Source organism: Empidonax traillii, unplaced genomic scaffold (assembly GCF_003031625.1).
Source record: "Empidonax traillii isolate 1590-97213 ecotype Southwest subspecies unplaced genomic scaffold, ASM303162v1 scaffold238:size1398292, whole genome shotgun sequence".
Classification (NCBI taxonomy): domain Eukaryota; kingdom Metazoa; phylum Chordata; class Aves; order Passeriformes; family Tyrannidae; genus Empidonax; species Empidonax traillii.
The window spans coordinates 1145194-1165917 of NW_020955431.1; the positions used below are offsets into that span (position 1 = coordinate 1145194).

Here is a 20724-nt window from a genome sequence, read left to right on the forward strand (position 1 = left end):
CCACAGTGGGTCATCTGGTCCAACTCCCCTGCTCAGGCAGGGTCATCTTAGAGCAAATTGCACAGAATTGCCATTGAAACTTAAGTGAAATTCAGAACCTGTCAACATATTGGGATTGTCTTCTTGTTCTGTTGACAGTGTTTTATTTAAAGTCTTTCTGCATAACAAAAGTAATTGTTTTTCCATTTCACTGAACAAATTGGCATAATTTAGTAGCTATCTAAATAAGTTTAATGAACTGATTGCAGAAAAATGTAGCATTTATTGTAAAGATAAACAATTTGTCTATAAACACAAAATGTTTTACTTTGCTTTTATTAGATATATGATCGTATATTGTCAATTAGTTCACAAGAGGGTGAGACTGTAGAGCTGACTAGACCTGTAATGGCTGAAGGAAGTGTGGAAGTTTGGCTTAGTTCTCTGTTGAAGGAATCCCAGCTTTCGCTGCATCATGTTATTCGCCAGGCAGCTCTGGACATTCAGGAAACAGATTTCCAGATTACTGAATTTCTTTCTGCTTACCCGGCCCAGGTAATATTGTTAAGTTAATGAAGAATTATTCACAGATAGGTATCACGTTTTTTCTTGTCTTTGCAATCAAAATTACGGTCAGTGTTATAAATAAAAAACTAACATTTAAATTTATCTTGATCACCTCAGTCTTTAAGTTACATTTCACTTTCATATCTGAAACCAAAAGAAGAAAATTTACCCTGAAGCTCTTGTTTAAAAATAATCCCGAAGGCAATAAAATAATGTAATGAAGTTAACGCTATTTCTTTACAAGCTTAATACTTGACTATTGAAGGAAAAGTAGCAATATTTTGTGATTGTTCATGTATTCAGGCTAACACTATATATTGCTAAAATTTGAAACTGAGAGTAATGTTGAAGGAAAATAATTTTCTTTGGAGAAGCTTCTTCACTCATGATCAGCAATGTTGTTGGAGATGGAATAAAGAGTTTGTCAACTACTGAAAAAAATTTTCAATGTGAAGCATTAATTATTCACTGGTTAATTGTTATATTTAGTATATTAATTATATATAATTATAATTATGTAATTACTTGCATTATATATAAATATTTGTATATATGCTGTAAATTATATTATATCACCAATGCATCATAATCAGTATCTAGAAGACTGAAGTGTGGACTTAAATGTGTGTTTATGAAGGGAGTTGGGACGCATAAAACAAATGCATAGGTTGAATGACCTCTGTATGGATACATGAAAAATAATTTTATACATATAGGAGGAGAACCATTTCTTTAATTTATCTGTGTCTGTGAATGTACATTTTAGGTGAAAGGGAAAAGATTAAGAAGCATATACTTTTATATTTTCTAAGGTTGGGTTGTTGGGGATCCAAATGATTTGGACAAGAGACTCAGAAGAAGCTTTGACTAATGCAAAGCATGATAAAAAAGTTATGCAAAAGACCAACCAGTTTTTCCTGGATCTTCTAAACATGCTAATAGACATGACAACAAAAGACCTTAATCCCGTTGAGCGAATTAAATATGAGACATTAATCACTATTCATGTGCATCAGAGGGACATTTTTGATGGTCTTGTAAGTATTAAAAAATTTGTCATAAATGATGAGGTGTTTTTCACAAAAAACAATGTGAAATGATAGCAAGAAAATATTACTATTACTATATTACTAAAATATTACTATACCTATGAATATAATCCTGCCTCATGAGGTAAGGATTTAATTTCAGGACTATAATGATTGTGACCTGAAATATTATAAAAATGTTGATGTTGCTTCAAACCATGTCTTGGTTTCCTTTTAAATAATTCAGTGGGTTTCCCCCTCCCTCAAGCAGTAGCAGAATTTTATAATGTTTCATAGGTCCACTTAAGTTAGACACCTCTGTTGTATGATCATTTAGGGACTTCTGTTTCCTCACACATTTAGTTACAAGTAATTGTCCTTTCTCTGGACTTCATTGTGAGTTTCCATGAGTAAATAAAATGAATATAAAATTACAGTACAGGGAAAAGTTTGAAGCTGGTTGAAGGTGCTGTCTCCTCTGTTCTAGTTTCAATAGCATATCTAATTACTACTTAGGGATTTATTTATTCACTTCACACCTTCTCATGCAGACACAGGATGCTAAAATTAGGAAAATGAAAGCATTTAGCTTAATCAAACTCAAAGCTAGCATGCCCTTTTACCTATGCAAATCCCTGGACCTGATTCTAAAATTAGGCTGAGAAAAGAATTACTGAGTTTTAACCCATAGCTTATAGGCAGGCACCAATCTTTTCATTGTAGAATCATTTGTTTCAAGCTATAATCATTTTATGTGCAGTATAACTTTTTGGAAAAACATGCAGGACATTTTTTTAACCCTGTTTTAATATTCAGTTTATCAACTGTGAGTTATTGCCAGATCTGAATTTCTTGAATAGTATCTGCATCATGACAGTGTCTTGAAATACCTTTTTTCCAATTTGCACGTGGTTTTATACAATTCTTATGGCAGTTTTTAAAATCAAATATCTTATTATGTACCTTCTACTCATGTAAAAGTAAAGTGGTAGAGAAGACTAAAAGGAATGGCAATTTTAGAGTTGAACTGATTGTAATGACTCTTGTTTGAGGCTTATGTATTTGTATTTAGAATTTTGACACACTCATCTAGAACCTAAAGTGCCTTTGCCTTCATATGGGCTTCAGCAATGAAACATTAGCAATTTCTGTGGTAAAAAGATAGGGTCTCGACTATTCTTGTGTTATTATTAGCTGTTCTCTATGTGTGTCATCGTGATTGCAGTGCTACCTTTGCAGTACTACCTAAATGATGTAATATAAATGGGAAAATAAATGTTATCCATAAATGCTGCAACCTTTTTTCCCTCTTTTCTTAGTGTTGCATGCGTATCAAGAGCCCTACGGACTTTGAGTGGCTGAAACAGTGTAGATTTTATTTTAAGGAAGACTCTGATAAAATGCTGATTAAGATCACTGATGTGAGTTTCACATACCAGAATGAATTCTTGGGCTGTACTGACAGGCTTGTCATAACACCTCTTACAGACAGGTGAAAAAGACTAATTTTATTCTTTTATTCTTTACTGAAAAACCTAGGCTTTTACAAGAGCAATTTAATAAATTCTCTTGAATGCAAAATTGATATTTGCAGAGTTTGTCCTTCACGGTCTTGTCAAAGTCAATAATTTTACATGGAATACTTCAGTATTTTTTGTTTTTGTGCCTTACAGTATGACTAACATCCAGCTTACTTTCTGACACATAATTGCATGATTCCCACATACGAGATGTATGTGACCTTGATTCTTATGTATGTGAGTCTGGTAAACTGGAGGATCAGGTCTGTCCAACAGATACAATATTCAGAGAAAGATACAGGACAAAAGTGTTTACAAGCAGGAAGAATAGGCAGGAATAGACTTGAGATCTTTGATCTAAAAGGATGTTGAAAGAATTGCAACCATATTATCAGAGAAGTCAACCTACCTGACTTGAATAACACTAAGAATGCTTTATAAGCTAACACTGGCAAAATAAGGGCATTGGGATATTTCAGTTTGCTGATTATGGAGGTTTATCTATTCTTTCACTTTATGTATAACAAGGTGAAGCTTAATATTCCCCTCATCAGAGACTGAGTGAAGGATTTTCCTCCTTACTGATTTAATTTGTAATTAGAGGCATGTAATTTCAGCACTTTCCTTTTCTTCTTAAATCAGACCTTACTTGAGTAAGTTCCTCTGGCGCTACACAGAAAACTGTGCGTGGCAACCCATTAAGTGATGATTGATTGCTGCCTTTTAGATGTTACATCACTTTAGCTCAAGCTTTGGGCATGAACATGGGTGGAGCACCTGTGGGACCTGCAGGAACTGGAAAAACTGAAACCATCAAAGATATGGGACGGTGCCTTGGAAAATATGTAGTGGTCTTCAACTGTTCAGACCAGATGGATTTCCGAGGACTTGGGAGGATCTTCAAAGGTAAGAGACAACTGTATCTCAGGGTGTGCTGCATAGCTAACTGGTCAAAGGAAGTGATTGTTCCACTATTCTGAGCTTTGAAGTGGCCTCATCTCGAAATACTCTGTGCAGTTTTGGGGCCCACAATGTGAGAGCATATAAAAATAATAGAATATCTCCAAATGTGAGCAACAAAGATGATGAAAGAACTAGAGGGCATGACTTAAGAGGAACAGCTGAATATATTGCATTTGTTTAGCTATGAGAAAAGGAGACTGAGGGATGCCCTCCCTGCTGTGTATAGCTTCCTCATGAGGGGAAGTGGAGAAGGAGATGCTGATTTGGTGTCTGGTAATAGGATGTGGGGGAATGTCTTGAGCTGCAATGGATGAAGTTCAGATTAGATACTAGGATATTCCCTGAGAGTGTGGTCAAGCACTGGAACAAACTCACCAAGGAAGTAGTGAGGGTCTCAAGCTTCTCAGTATTCAAACAGTGTTTGGACAACAATCTTAGTTATATGGTTTAACTCTAGGTAGCCATGTGTGAAGTCAGGAATCAGACTTGTTGATACTCCTGAGTCCTTTGTTACTCAGGATATTCTGTAATTATATGATTTTATGAACTATGTGAAAGTTAAAAATGCTAGAACATCTTTATTGACACATAACCAGCAGATGCTTCCAAGTTTTTAATAAATGCAAGGAACTAATACCTTGTTATTAATATAAAATAAAGTTACAACACCATCTCCAAGACATAGAAATGTCTGAAAACATAAGACAGTTTATGAAAAGCTGTATAAAGTCACTTAAAATAATCAAGGAGGAAAAGGCAAAGCTTTGAAATTTATTACTGAACTGGTAGAATGTTTTGAATTCCAATTCCAGTATTTCAGCTCCTTCAGATGTCAAAGTTCCTATCAGCAGAAGGAAATGCATGAATAGTGCTATGTGTGCTAGGTGCAGATGACATCTTTTTTTTAGGCACCTGTCAGTCATGGCAGATGTCAAATTAGAGATCAAGTAGATGTTCTTGAATACTGTGTAGTTGCAAGTGCCTGTATTTGTGATTTTTTTTTGTTTGTTTCGTTTTCCCAAAATAGCTAAGGAAGAATGCAGTTCTTCCTTAGTTAGGCACAGGCTGACCCCTAACTTCTTTTCTCATGAAAGCAACTGTATTGTGCATTTTAATATGTGCAATAAGCTATTGACAACACACTTTATTTTCATAGAATCGCTGCAGAAATTTTTTTTCTGGGGTAAAGAGGAACATGAAAACATTCAGGGTACTGAGAAAAGGAGCAGAAATCAAAGGATATAGTATCCTTTACAATCTTACTTTTGGAACTTTGTGAATTCTTGCTTGAAAAAGAATTAAAACTCTTCTATTTGTTGCTTTCATAACCCTCAAAAATAGACACTTTTTTTTTTTCCTGAGATAGATTAACCTGATTTTTTGGCTTGTGAATTGCACCAAAAAAGGGTTAACACCATAATGGTCGTATGCTTAGTTTCTTTTCTCTTTGAAGGTCTTGCTCAGTCTGGCTCCTGGGGTTGCTTTGATGAGTTCAATCGTATTGATTTACCAGTACTATCAGTAGCTGCACAGCAAATAGCAATTGTGCTGAGGTGTAAGAAAGAACGTAAGAAAAGATTTATTTTTACTGATGGAGACAATGTGGAAATGAACCCGGAATTTGGCATCTTTCTTACTATGGTAGGTATTCAGTAAGTTCCTAATATGCCAGTGATGATTGCACAATAGTGAAGTCTAACCTGATATGTTAAATGTACTTGCTAATTCTTATCTCAGTCATCTCTTAGAACTAACTCATTGACAGTTTGAGAATCTTTAGCACTACCTCAAAGACAGTTTACAGGGACTTGTTTCAATAACATTAAGCACATGCAATTAACAAATGCAGTCAGCACTATAAATACAAGTTATCTCATTTTCAGATTGCTTCTGCGTGCCAAGTTCTTGTTCCCCAAGAATGTCTTTTGCTATAAATACAGAAAAACCTCCATGGAGATATAGGTAGAAGTAGCCAGTAAAAATAGGACCTCTAAGACAAACTCAGATTTAAAGTGTTTAGGGGGAAAATTTTTCCATATCTTATGGATGTAAAAGAGGATAAAAATTTTGTAGAGATATGATGGTAAATCTCCATGGCAATTCATTTTTACATGTGATTTAAAGCCAAAAACCTGTTTTTATCTAACCATATTACACTTTGCTTTGTTGATCCTTCTGTTTGTGCAAGGTGCAATCAACTTCAAAACCTGTTGTTCTCTTCAGAATCCAGGATACGCTGGACGGCAAGAACTTCCTGAAAACTTGAAGATAAACTTCCGTTCAGTGGCTATGATGGTTCCTGATCGTCAAATCATAATTCGTGTTAAATTGGCTAGTTGTGGTTTCATTGCTAATGTTGTACTGGCAAGGAAATTCTTTACACTGTACAAACTGTGTGAAGAACAACTGTCAAAGCAGGTGATTATGTTCATATGGGAAAAAGTAATTTTGTGGAAAAACTATATATGATGTCACAAATTATTCATGTGAAGAAAATGGAAAAGTTCACGTTCAGTAAGAAAGCTGAATGACACTTGCAGTTTTAGTAATGCAAGCCTCTGCTGTCCTGGAGGATTAACTCCCACTAGAGGTTGTCAGTACAAGAATGGGACTGTCATTCGGAACACTGCTTATTATTAAGATCTAACTTTAATGAATGGTGATTACTGAGAAAAATAAAGGGCTTATTATTATACTAGTTGGCCCTACAGAGTGGACTGAGAGGCATTTGATTTGTGTTCCCTCTTCTTGTTTAGATGTGTCTCAAAGTCAGTTTCCAAGGACCACAGAGAATTCAAAATAATACTGATGGAGTATCTCTTGATAGTCCTTATGATTTAATTTCTTTTTTCTGACACACATTACAGTTTAGTAGATGGTAGCAGAATTGGAGAGTGAAGTCACCCATAGTCAGTCATACAGCCAAAGTCTTGTTGTTGGATGTTTGGAGGCATTTAAACCACATGTGCTACTTCTCATACACGCCTGTGTCTTAAATAGTAAATAAGAATTGATTCATCCGTGTTAACTTGGAGAAAATTTTCCCAAACTTCACATATCTTCTAGGTCCATTATGATTTTGGCTTGCGGAATATACTGTCTGTGCTACGTACATTAGGAGCAGCAAAAAGAGCAAATCCCACAGACACTGAATCAACCATTGTCATGCGTGTGCTGAGAGATATGAACCTGTCTAAACTAGTAAGTTCTGAGGGCCTGATAAATTACTTAGACTGCACTTTGGAGTTACGTGATCACTAGAAGATTGGATGTGACCTTTACATTGAAGCAAGCTTGGAAATGTTTCATTCTCTGAATAGAACATTTTGGCTGGGATAGAGATAATTTTGTTCACAGTATCCTGTATGGGGCTGAGGAGGCAGTGAGAGAGGGGCTGTATGTTACTTGGCTTCCTACCTGGGCTGAACCTTAAATTGTTCGGATTTTTTTTCCCCTATTTCCCCTGCTACCTTTAGAAATAAGTGACAAAATATATGTCTGTGTAGTAATTTTAGACATGTTGACCTTAAGTATTTAATAATTCTTTGAAATAACCTGTTATTCACAGTAATGAGTACCAACTCAATCATCTAAATAGCTGAAAAACCCTCTTCTGTTGTGATACTTCATCTTTTTTTTTTTTTAATTTTTTAAATATCTTAGACAAATAATATTATTGCTAAAATCTACTTAAGAAATTCAGTCTGTATGTTAATGGTTTATTTTAAATACTGGAAGCATCACGTGAACTCTTTCTACTGTGTCCTGCTAGTGTTTGGCACTTAGAGGATTACCATACGTGGTTCCTTATCTTCTCAAATATGTCTTTAGATCTGCAAGACTTAGAGATTGTTTTTTTAAAAGATGATAGAATAGATAAAAAAGGTTTTAATCTCTGTGACTTATTGTTTTTCCTGATTTTCACTAGATTGATGAAGATGAACCCTTATTCCTGAGTTTAATTGAAGACCTGTTTCCAGATATCCAGCTTGATAAAGCAGGCTATCCTGAACTTGAAGCGGCCATCGACAAGCAGGTGATGTTTCTCTTGATCTGTGCTGCTCTGGCATAACTATCATGATGTGACATCTAAGAAAGTTATTGTTGTTGAATCTATCCAGCTGGTAATTTTGTTTTACTATTTAGAAGAACAGTAAGCTTTTCCATAAATGTTTACCATTGGCATATTATTGTTATTAAACTTATTCTTCAGCGGGTTGGTGAATTGTGGTTGTGGTGTACTGTGTTTTCTTGTGAGTCATTTTCGGGGGCCAGTTTTAAAAATGCATAAATATAGGTTTGCCTTATGTGACCCAGGATTAAATATTTGTATAGAAACAAACAATTAGAACATGACCTTGAGAAAATATTTACCTAAAATGATACTTCTGTTTAATTTCCCGCTAGATGTTTGTAGCATTTCATTAGGACCAACTTAAGAATATAATATATATACATTTATAATAGATATTGATATATCTAATAAATGAATGTATAAAATAATATATATATATTAGATATCTACTAATAATTTTATTAGATATATCTCTCTAATAAATGAATGTATAAAATAATATATATATATTAGATATCTACTAATAATTTTATTAGATATATATCTCTAATAAATGAATGTATAAAATAATATATATATATATTAGATATCTACTAATAATTTTATTAGATATATATCTCTAATATAGATATGTTAGCTTTATATCTGGTAGCTAAGCCAACAGCCAGTCACTTACTCACTTTCCCCCAGGAGACTGGGGGAGAGATTCAGAAGGGGAGAAGAGAGTGCAAAAAAACTCATGGGTCTAGATCAAGACAGTTTAATAAATGAAGACAAAAGAAATAGAAAAAAAGTGATGCAAAAGCAGTTACTGACCACTAGCAGACTGATTGTCAACCAGTCTCTGAGCAATGGCTACTTTGGAGAAACTTTCCCCCAGTTTTATTGCTGAGCATGATGTTACCACTTCGGGAGCATTGGACTAGATGATGTTCAAAGGTTCTTTTGAACACAAACTGTTCTATCATTCTATGGTACAGAGTATCCCTTTGGTCAGCTGGAGTCACCTCTCCCAACCTCTTGCACATCATTTACCTTCTCGTGGATAGAGCAGAGTGAGAAACAAAGGCGTCCTTGATGCTGTGAAACATAGTTAAGCAACAGCCAAAACAGTGGTGTTATCAACGCTGTTGCGATCACAAATCTAAAACATGGCCCCATATGGGCTATTATGAAGAAAATTAACTCCATCCCAACCAGATCCACTACATATTAAGTGTGTTAAAAGAGAACCTTTTGAGAACATGTCAAGTCTGCTTGTGACTGTACTTTTTTATTGATAAAAGAAGTATCTAGTCCACAAGATTATTATAATATCCATGAATTTTAGAAATTGTTAAGAAAAGTCTCCATTGATGCCATTATATTAGAGTGAAGAAATAGCTACCATGACCATCTTGTTTTATGTGAAGAAAAAATCTGATACATTCTATTGTACATTCTATATATTACTGTATATATATTGAGTGTGAAAACAAGTCAGAAGGCTATATTTGATACTGTAAAGAAAGGTATCTTGGCTGTTTTGGTGTCAGCTGTGAGAGTTTCTAATATGTAAAAGATAGAGTTTTCTTGTGTATCCTTGAAAAAGGAGCATATGATGTTTACACTGTATTTTGCAAACTCCATTGCTTCCACATTGGTGTTCTTCATGGTGATGAGAAGTTGGTGGCAGCATAGACTTCCTTGATGCTGTTCATGAATTCACCTTGTTCTGCCTTCTGTTCTTGGCTTCCTTGCGAAGAGAGATAAATAAGTTGAACTGGTATGACCTTCATTATGCAAGTGATACAGCAAGTGGTAATTCCAGTTCAATGGTTCTAACTGACTACGTGACAGTAATTGTAAAAGCTGAGCTTTATCTTATCAGTAAAAAGTTAGTCCTCTTTTTAGTGATAATCGTTTCTGAGATGTTTGTTGAACAGAAATTATACCGAAATTAAAATATAATTGTTATTTTGAGAGATTCACCTTTATATCATGATCTTGAAGTTGTAGAAATGTTTTTGACTGTCAGAAACATAGTGTGCTATGAATCCTTAGGAGATAGTTCTAGCTTTTCTCTACTGGCTAACTACTTTCTAGTTCACATCAAGCAGAGTCATTTTCAAGCAAAACCAACACCATAATATGGAGATTACTACTTTTTATTAGTATTAGTTCCAAGCTAAAGATGTTAACAAGCATATGATATTTGATTTTAAAAAATAAGGATTTTTCTTGGGAAAGTGTTACTGAAAAGTTACTCAAGGATCTGTCTGTATACTAAAAAATATTTAATGATGCCTGACATAAAAAAATTTGGTTATTTTGAGCATTTAGAAATACAAGTCATCATCATCATAAAAGGCAGCTCTTCTGAGAAGCAAGTGGAAAATGCTATGTAGCTGTGAAAGACATTACTAGCAAAAGTGTTTCTAAAATCCTTGGCTTTTCCTTGAAATGATGTTTTAACACTAAGAAGAGCTAAAAAAAAGATGGTTTATCTTATTTTATTTTTTCTGAATGCATATTTGAGTACCAAATATCTCTTCTTTTTTCCAACAGTTTTTTTATATCCACAAAACCTTTACAGAGATTGTAGTAATCTGCTGAAGATACATGCTTTTGTTAAAGCATCAAAGTATCTTGTGCACTAAAATAATAGTACTTTGGTTTTCTGTCACTATCTGTAGGTGGAGGAAGCTGGACTTGTTTGTCATCCTCCTTGGAAACTGAAAGTTATTCAGCTCTTTGAAACCCAGAGAGTAAGGCATGGATTGATGACACTAGGACCTAGCGGTGCAGGAAAAACTACTTGCATTCACACTTTATTGAAAGCAATGACAGGTATATGAGTATTTGTATTTTACTGTATTGTACTGTTATTGAACTTTTAAAATGTAGACTTTTAAACCACATTGTTTCTTCAATGTGGTTTCTTCAATTTCTTCACTGTGAGAAAATATTACTGGAAGAATCAGCTTGCGTGTTGAGATACTAATTGTCATAGTATCTTTTAAAAGCTTAAAAATGTCTGACATTTAAAGTCATATGCTTTATGTCCTATTTTCCATGTTATGATACTTATATCAGAAGTTCTTATTCTAGAAACATTAAGCAAGAGGAGATCCATCTTAGGTAGGCAACTTGGACAAGTGATTAAAGCGTCTCCTGGGTTGGCTGAAACCTTTCCCTAATCACAGAACATGCTGAGTTGGAAGGAACGCACAAGGACCATCAAGTCCAACTCATGGCCCTCCACATGACCATCCCTAGGAGTCACATTGTGTGCCTGAAAGTGTCATCCAAATGCTTCTTGAACTCTGTCAGGCTTGGTGCTGTGACCACTTCTCTGAGGAACCAGTTCCAGTGCCCAGCCACCCTCTGGGGGAAGAACCTTTTTCCAATATCTAACCTAAACTTCCCCTGACACAGCTTCAAGCCATTCCTTTGGGTCCTGTCACTGGTCACCACAGAGATTATAAGTATTTAGTTATTTTTGAACACAATTCGCAAGACAGGGTCTTTATCTGCAGTGTGAAATAACTACTTCTGTCATTTGTTGCTGATAGGAGATAGTTCCTGGTTAAGGCAGTGACAGCGTCTTAAAAGGTATTTGTTTTCTGTCCTGACTGGAGGCTTGAGGAGTGTGTGTTTTTTGTTCTCGGTATTTCTAAACAAAAATATTAGTTAAAGAACATCTGTTTGAACTTATTAAACTAAAAGGTCATAGCTAGGGGACAAAAACCATCTCTTTTGAGGTAGGTTTGTTTTACCCCATTTCAGAAGCTGCTTATACAATTTTCCAGAAATAGATAGCTTCTTTAAAAAATAGTTCAGCAATACATGCAGTAACCTAATCTGTTAAGAAATACTGTAAGCTCTATATTGTAGCATAAATCACTTCCATTTAGGAAAAAAAGAAGTAAGAACAGGTATATATTTATATATGATACTATACATTATACTATTTTTCTATGTTTTTTCTACTACTGAGATGTGAACTACTACCCAGATAATGCCACCACCAGCTTTTTCAAAGCTGATATTCTCACACAACCTCATGGAATGTTAAACTACATGATTTGTCATATCCTGTATGTCAGTGAACTTTGACTATAATAAAGATATTTTAAAACAAGTAATTTTTTATCTCTTTCTTTCAACTTATTACAGGCTCCTGACTAGTTTTAATATTGAGTTTTCTAAAGATGTTGGGTACAGGAGTTTTTAAGCTGTTATTAATGAGGAAAAAATAAAGATTATATGATCATGGTATGTCTAGATAGAATTTTGCTGCCTAAAGGAATTCAGAGGGATATGCCAATATCATATACCTTACCTATTCCAAGATGTATGCAAGTGCACAGCTGGGCAAAATTAAAAAACACAATCAGTCATGTGGAGCATCTGTCTCTTATTTAGTCATTGCATTTTAAAAATGTGCATCCAAACAAAAGACTTTAAAGCTCTATTGTTTGATAAACCTTCAAAATATTAAACTAAACCTCAAATAAATGTTAGTTGCTGCTCTTCTGTTCCCAATGAAGCTATGAAATATGAATTATCCTTTCAGAAGTTTCAGACCTTTGTTCTACTTTGTTTTGATGGTCCTCATTAACAGATGTTGATGTATAGCAAGACATAAGTTTTCCAAGTAAATACACGACATCTTATAATTGTGAATGTATATCAAAGCATACATTTGAGTGTAATAATTTTGAATTTGTTGAAGTTCTCTGACTGCTGAAAAGAAATAAAAAAACTATCTGATGGTCTGCTTTCATAGATTGTGGACAGCCACATCGTGAAATGAGAATGAATCCTAAAGCTATAACTGCTCCGCAAATGTTTGGACGTCTTGATGTGGCAACAAATGATTGGACAGACGGAATATTTTCAACACTCTGGAGAAAAACTTTAAGAGCTAAGAAAGGTATAACGATAAACACTTCCCTCCAAAATAAAGCAAGAAAAACCAAACTACTCTATTCTAAATTATTTGTGTTCAAACTATGTATAGGGTAACAAATACTCTTTCACTGAATTTCCTAAACCCTCTTTTTTGGAATATTAAGCCTTTGTATGGAAGAAAAGTGGAAGGTAAGAGTCAGTTTCCCCAGTACTGGTATACTATAAAAAATTTTGGTGCTCTTAGGATTTCTATCTGTTCTCCAGCTGCCATGTTAAAAGGGAGTGAATCTCACCAGCTAGGCTTGCATGTATCATAGTCCATCTCAAATGGCACTAGAGAATTCTGTTTAGGCAACCAGTTTCTGCCTAAAATAATGCTGACATATATTCTTGGGCTGATATATTAACTCAAAGAGTGACCTTGGTAGTTTGATGCTAGATAGATTCTTCTTTGTTTTGTCTGAAAATCAGTATGTGATCTTCTCATTAGGCCTTAAGGACAAACGGGAAAAATAAAATAAAATCCTGACATTTGTTGCATTATTTTCATACAAAAACTCTTAGTCTTCAACAATACAGATATTTTTAAAATTGAAAATACTTTGAATTTTGTTGGGCTTTGTCTCAGATCTAGCAATGTAGCATCTTTGAGAATGTAGCATATCATTAAGTGTTGATTTTTAAATTTTTTCTCTTCAAGATGAAATAGAAATTACCATACTCATATGACTTCCTCAAGTTCACTCTTTGCAAAAATTCTGTAATGTCTCTTTATGAATCAAACTCCAGACTATCTCATGGTTGAGATACCTGAACTGTAGTTGTAAAAAGCCTCTAAATAAGAGAAGTTTATCATCTAGAACCTCTTTGGTTCATACCTAGCAATGCTCCAAGCTATCTAGGTGTAGATGGCAAGGACTCACTCTGAAGGCACATCTCTGATTAAAGGGCTGTCTAGCAATGCACAGCGAGGCTGTCTGCTCCCAAAGGGATGGGGAGCCAGAAGCCAAGGTGGGATCTCTTTCCAACCAGGACCTGTTGCTCAGTACCCAAGTGAGGTGATCAGAACAGAGCCAGAGACTCCTAGGAAACAGAGGCAGGCTGTAAGATACATTTCTGTTACTAAATGGAAAGTGAAGGAAAAACTTAAAAGGGAGCTAGATGAAATTTATGAGCAGAAAACCACAAGAATCTTCCTCTAATGGACCTCTTTTACTTATGACAGTGAGCACGGTATTTGAAAGAGTGATTTTATTTGTCTACATTTATGCAAACTCTTTGGAAATGAGTGGTGTTTAAATATTTCTGTAGCTGTTATCTTCTTTATGCTGTTTTATGTGACTCAAAATAAACCTAATTTATTACTATTTTGAAGACTGGATCCATAACACTTTTTCAGACTATTAAAAACTGGTGACTTATGCTGATGACACTTTATATATTGAACAATGGATAACTATTAGCAATAGGTGACAAAATGAAATAATTGAAATTGAGTGATGGAAAAGGTAATTGTATTAAAATCTGAGATTATAGTTGTGTACATGAATTCAGAATTAGTTCAAAATTTATTAGAGATAAGAAGCTGGCTCTTGAAAGAAACTAGCACTTCCTCCATTGGCTTTTTTATCTGTTATTCGGGGTTATAGGTGACCACATCTGGATAGTTCTTGATGGTCCAGTTGATGCTATTTGGATTGAGAACCTTAATTCTGTCCTGGATGACAACAGAACTCTGACACTAGCAAATGGCGATCGGATACCTATGGCTCCAAATTGCAAAATAGTCTTTGAACCACATAATATTGATAATGCTTCTCCAGCAACAGTTTCAAGAAATGGGATGGTATTCATGAGCTCGTCAGTTCTCAGCTGGAGTCCTATCCTTGAGGTACAATAGCTAAGTGATAGTTTATTTATTGAAAGTTTTACTGGTTACTTGTTCAACCCTTCACTGTTGTTACTTTAGGACCCATTCCTGTTTCTGTGCCTTTTGCTATGAAATAGCTTTTACACTGTATAAACTTATAGGTCAGTACATAAAATAGCAATGTTTCTGGTAGTTTATACAAGAGTGAATGATTTTTTAAGGAACATAGTTAATATATTACACTATTAAAAAACATCTATTTCACTTTCGGACAATTTTGTGATTGAAAGTATTTTATACAAATGAAGACCGACTCAGTTGTCAGAACACCAACTACCTGGCAGCCCCTAGTACAGCTTCAGACTAAGGAAGAAAAAAAGAGTAAACAAGCTGACTTAGGAATCTTTACATCCTCAAAAAAATAAATATAAGTTCTGTTGATATTTCTTCAAATTAATTGCAGTTGGGATTTAGAACCAGAAATAAAGTCAATGCAGCATCAAAGTATGTAATTTTTAAATTGATGTTCTCACTTGGCTGTGTGTTAACATTTCTAGAAGCAAAATATCTGAAGAACTGAGCAGTAGTTGCTGTCATGGAATGAATAATTTAGAAAAACAGAACAAGTTTTGGAGTCCAAACCCAGCGTCTAACATACTGAGCTGTCAAACTGATTTATAAAGTATTTTTCTTTTTCCTTTTTTTTAATAATATCTTCTAAAAACCAGTAAAAATCAATCCTAATCTTGACTGAATGCTAGTAACGATATAGTGAATGATACATTTTGAGACTTGAGCATACTGTTTTTTTTTCATGTAGCAAAAATCTAGGTAAAGATGAAATATAAGAGTTCCCAAGAATCTACCTAATGTTCCATAGTAATATCTTTCAACAAAGCTTTCAGCGTTAATTACAGTTTTCTTCCCTTTTAAGAAAACAGTAGAGAAAATACTAGTTAAAAAAAAAAAAATTCGGTTCTGCTTATTTTTTTATTCTTAAGCCCTATATTGACTTAGAACTTTATTGGTGAAGTAGACTCCTTAGGATTAGCACTTCTAAAAAAGCTGAATTAAAAGAAATATTAATTTATTTTCTCTGTATATTTTCTTGTCTAGTCCATCTTGTTGAGCATGTTTTGTTGACATTATTTTGGTTTGATAAAACATGGACTGTCTCATGAGTATCAAAAATGAAAACTTTCTTCCATGTAGCTAAGACATTGATTCCTGTGATCATATAGATAATTACTCCATTGCCCTCCCCTGAAAACCAAGCTAATATACCTTTCTTCAGTTTAATCTCAAATTGAATTCATTTATATTAGCTTTAAACTTTAATTTTAAGCTAGGAATAATTTCCTGTTTGTGAAATTAGAACACCATGCAGAGCCTTGTAGTGTATTTACCCCTAAAGAACAAAGCTTTATAGGTTACTGTGAGTTAACAGACTAAATTTTACTGTCCTTCTTTCTAGCAGTTATCACATTAAAAAGTTTTTTGAAATAATTTTTAAAATTAATATTTCACAATCTCATTCTCTCATTTCGTTTTTCAAATCCAATAGAATACCTATGCAAAATGCAACTAATCCTCACGTAGATAATGTTGCTTGAGTAGCCCAGTGAAAATACAGTTAACTTTCAGATGTCAGCCTTTTGTAGTGGTTACTCTGTGTTATTCTCAGCTTTCTTATTGTTTTAACCCATAAAGGTTCTCATGCTTGCAAGTTTTACATAGCTTGCTTGTTTATAACCAGATTCCTTGTCCATAAATCCCTGATATCTAGCAATGGAGAAAAACTTGGCATGCCACAGGCCATAGTCTGTGGCACTGCCTATATCCACTGTCATTAGTTCATTAGAGGTTTCAGCACAGACATAAGTCAAAAGAGAAAGTATGCTGCTGTACAAGCCCTGAGTGCCAGGAAGTGCCTGGTCCTTCTTTTTGGGTCTGGAGAGAGGAACTCCTCTGGGGAAAGTGTGCCCAGGGCATGGCATTTGGAACAGAAACTATCAAGATGAGGAAGGCCGTAAACTTGTGATTTCTGGCAAGAGAGAGAAGGTTTCTTTTCCACATGCAGATCTGAAATGGTAGGTCAGATATAACACCCTGAAAACAGATGAGGAACATCAAGACCTACTAGGGAAGGCAATAGAAGCCAGTTTAACCATAACCAATTCAGAGGAAAGGGAGTGGAAATTGTCATCAGAGACTCCTTCCTGTGTCAGAAGCACTCCTGTTCTGTGACTTGTTGCCTCTGGAGCTTTGTTTGTGAAATACTTGTGAAATACTAAGGATTGCTGCAGAGAGTCATTAATATATTTCCCTCGTAGTGGCTGGAACTTTCCCTTTTAGAATGATATTCAATCATACCTCTTAACAGTACTTGGGAATCATCACTAATTCATTTGATAAGTTCTTTTGCCAAGTCCCAAATGTTTGTGTTCTTATCATGAAAAGACATGTTTAATAGGTTCCCTGAATATTTGGTTGGTAAAACTTCAGTTTTACCAATGCAAGTACATGCAGCCAACACAAGTGCTTTATATATGTTATTGCCAGGCTTTACCTTTTTAAAATTTTTTAAACCAATATGGGTGCTTGGGAGAGTGTAAGTGTCCTGCATCTGGAACAATGGCTGCCATGTTGTTCCACTTCTGTTGTTTCTTTCTGTGCCTACAACACTGCATAGGGACTCCTGATTTTAGGTTCTCACAGCTCTACCTCCTTGCATTTGTTGATTTGTAGAAAATTACACCTTGAATGTTTCAGCTTACATTGTGCTATAGATTCATTTGCAAAGACAGCAGAAACAAAGAAAAACATTCTGTTTTGCATTATCAGTTGTGATTTATCTCCTAACTTTGAAGTGATATGCAGACAAAATTTAGTTGTGTCAAAGTAAGTGTTGTATGAAAGTAGTTTCCCTTAATCCATAACTTTTTACTTTTAATTTATTTTGATAGTGATATGAATCTAAAGGAAAACTTTTTTGTTTGTTTGCTTTTGCCTTTGGGTATAACATAAACAAATTATGTTCATTTCACCATGAAACAAGCCTTCCAACCTCCCGTCCTTTCCCCCTTGAAAAATTTGCTATAAAATTTCAACCTGTAGGTATTTATAATTTGATCCAATAGCATTTATTTGGTTTTTTTTTTTTCATTTGGACTTACTTCATAAATATCTTGATGGATCTTCCTCCCTTTAAATCTATTTTGTTATGCTATAGACTACATATTTCAGTGGGTCAGGGTAGATGTTAACCTTGCATTGTTCAGTATAGGATTTCTTTACTTTTGTAATAGAATTAAATGGATATTTAATATAAAAGAATTTAAAATAAAATTCTTTTTTAGTTCCCTAATTCTCAGACGCTGAATGAAACATAATATTTGTTGATATTTCAGAAGAACTTTGAAAAATAATTAAAGCCAAATATGAATAACTTAGGAAGTTGTTGCATATATTTAGATTTTCAATCCTTGCAATTTTTGATCAACTAAATATAGCTGCCTATTCAGATGCACTATTGTGATGTGCAACTTCCAAGTTCAGTGAAATAGATCTCAAACTTTTCATATTACTGTTCTTGTGTAATGTGTTTCTAAGGCAGATTTTGCAAAGTGATCAAAGGTATTTGATCCATTATTAATCAACCTTCTCCAAAACAAGAGCATCTTATTAGCATTTATACTTACCCCTAATATCTTTTTAACAGTCAGTGAAGTTCTGGATACTTCATTACAGAAGTACTTCTGCCAATTATTCATTAGCACATTGTTTTCCAACAAAGTTTTCTACCTGTCTGTAGAAAGATTTTCCTATATATACCTATTTGTAACCAGCCCCAGAGTTTTACTTTGAGAAGTAAAATATAGAATTTAAAATATTATGAAGGCAGTAGAAAGTGTAGAAAAGAATCATAGAAACACAAAATAGTGGAGGTTGGAAGGGACTTCAGAGATGGTTAGTTGAATATAGCTCACTCAAGGCAGAGTCAGCCAGAGTAGGTTGCTGAGGTCTGCATCCTGTTGAGTTTTGAGATGGATGGAGACTCCAGAAGCTCACTGAGAAGCCTGTTCAGGTTTTAACCACCCTCACAACAAAAAAACATCTTATGTTTAAAGGGAATTTATTTGATTTCAGTTTATACAAGATTTTGTTTTGCGTTTTGGGGAAGAACCTGCAAGTGTTTTTGCTGGTGGTTATATTTTATGTAGGAAATAAATTCATAGGATGTAAATGAGAAGTATTGTGACACACAGAGAAAGATGAGAGAAAACTTCAAGCTAAAAGAAGCATGTTACTACTTTGAGTTAAAGACATCCAAAACCAAATCCTTTTCTGTGATCATAAGAAATGGGTAGTTTTACTTAGATTTTGTTTATCCAGCATTATAGATACTGAGATACACAATAAAAACACTACACACACCAGCAGACATCCCCCCGAGAGCCTAACTCTTTTTCTGCAACTGTCAGATGTTTCTGGGGTATCCTGTGTTATTACCCTGGTTAGAAATAACATTGTGCAGAATAAATCAAACTTGAGTCCAGTAAATATTCTTCCTTTGTAGAGTTTTTGCATACTTTTGGCAGATGTTGAGATTAAAAAATATTTGAAGATAATGGTTTTTGAGCTGTTGAAATCTTTAAAGTGCTTTTTCTCTTCGGTGTCCCTCTTTAACATCCAGTAGGAATTAGGCATACTTGGGTAAAGTTTGACCTTCTGCTAGCTAAACCCTGCCCAACAGGCAGGGAATTTGAGACGTGCCCTTCCCCCTCTTCTTTCCCCCCCAGGAAATCAACTTTTGATGCTTGTTGAACCTTTTGAATTACTCTACTTGAATTTAATGAGACTTGCATTGGGAGCTAAATTTCTTTTCTTGACATGCTTTGCAATAGGGATTTTTGAAAAGACGTTCCTCCCAAGAAGCTGAAATTCTACGTCAGCTGTATTCTTCATCGTTCCCAGACTTGTACAGCTTCAGCATTCAGTCTCTGCATTGCAAGACTGAGATGTTGGAAGCCTTTGTGATTATGCAGAGCATTAACATTCTGCAGGGCCTTATCCCGCCTAAGGTAAGTAGTGTGGATTTTTTTAGTTTCACTTTATCTGTCTGTTCATTGAAGACATCTGGAAATTTAAATATGACTGAAGGCTTTTAACCTGATGTTACTAATGATTATCAAGTAGAATTTTCAGGCAATTGAAAATAAAAACCTAACTCAATCCTTCAGGAGCAAGGTGGAGAATTGGCTCAAAAATACCTGGAAAGGCTGTACATCTTTTCTCTCATGTGGAGTGTAGGAGCATTGCTAGAACTGGAAGACAGATGCAAAATGGAGTACTGGCTTCGAAACCATGCAACAATAAAGCTTGATCTTCCCTGTATCCCAGAAGGCAGTGAAGATACAATGTTTGATTATTATGTGGCATCTGATGGTTAGTAACCCAGCTGGGTCATATGGGTTAAAATTTAAAAGTAATTTTTAAATTGTGCATCTTTTAAAGAATTAATGAAGAAGTATTTTGTAGCTTACTTTCTTTTGTGTCCCTTAGCAAGTTTTGTTTTACAGCTACACTTTACTGTTGACATTGTGTTAAACTTTTTCCTTATTTCCAGTGAGAAGTCAGAATGTGAATATAAGCAGCTACAGAAAGCTGCGTGGACTTTGCTATGATGAATTGTCAAGTGAACAAAAACAGACAGTCTTTGTCGTTGTCATAATTTATGTAGGAAAGAGGAGTAAGCATCTTAGATACAACTTAAGAGATTCTATGGTTATATGATTCTGTAATTTGAGTCTGAATATACAGGGT

The 20724-nt window shown here is 34.7% G+C and overlaps 1 protein-coding gene across 7 annotated transcripts in view; it reads left to right on the forward strand.

The window, feature by feature from the left end:
* DNAH5 (dynein axonemal heavy chain 5) overlaps positions 1–20724 on the forward strand; it is a 125144-nt gene that overhangs the window by 58113 nt on the left and 46307 nt on the right. For all 7 annotated transcript variants that reach the window (XM_027888427.1, XM_027888425.1, XM_027888431.1 and 4 more), the window contains 13 exons: positions 322–534; positions 1359–1583; positions 2894–3066; positions 3822–4000; positions 5511–5698; positions 6281–6475; positions 7124–7258; positions 7986–8093; positions 10808–10961; positions 12904–13050; positions 14678–14919; positions 19806–19982; positions 20142–20346. In XM_027888427.1, the coding sequence (XP_027744228.1) occupies positions 322–534; positions 1359–1583; positions 2894–3066; positions 3822–4000; positions 5511–5698; positions 6281–6475; positions 7124–7258; positions 7986–8093; positions 10808–10961; positions 12904–13050; positions 14678–14919; positions 19806–19982; positions 20142–20346 (2341 nt within the window). The remainder of the gene's footprint in view (positions 1–321; positions 535–1358; positions 1584–2893; positions 3067–3821; positions 4001–5510; positions 5699–6280; positions 6476–7123; positions 7259–7985; positions 8094–10807; positions 10962–12903; positions 13051–14677; positions 14920–19805; positions 19983–20141; positions 20347–20724) is intronic.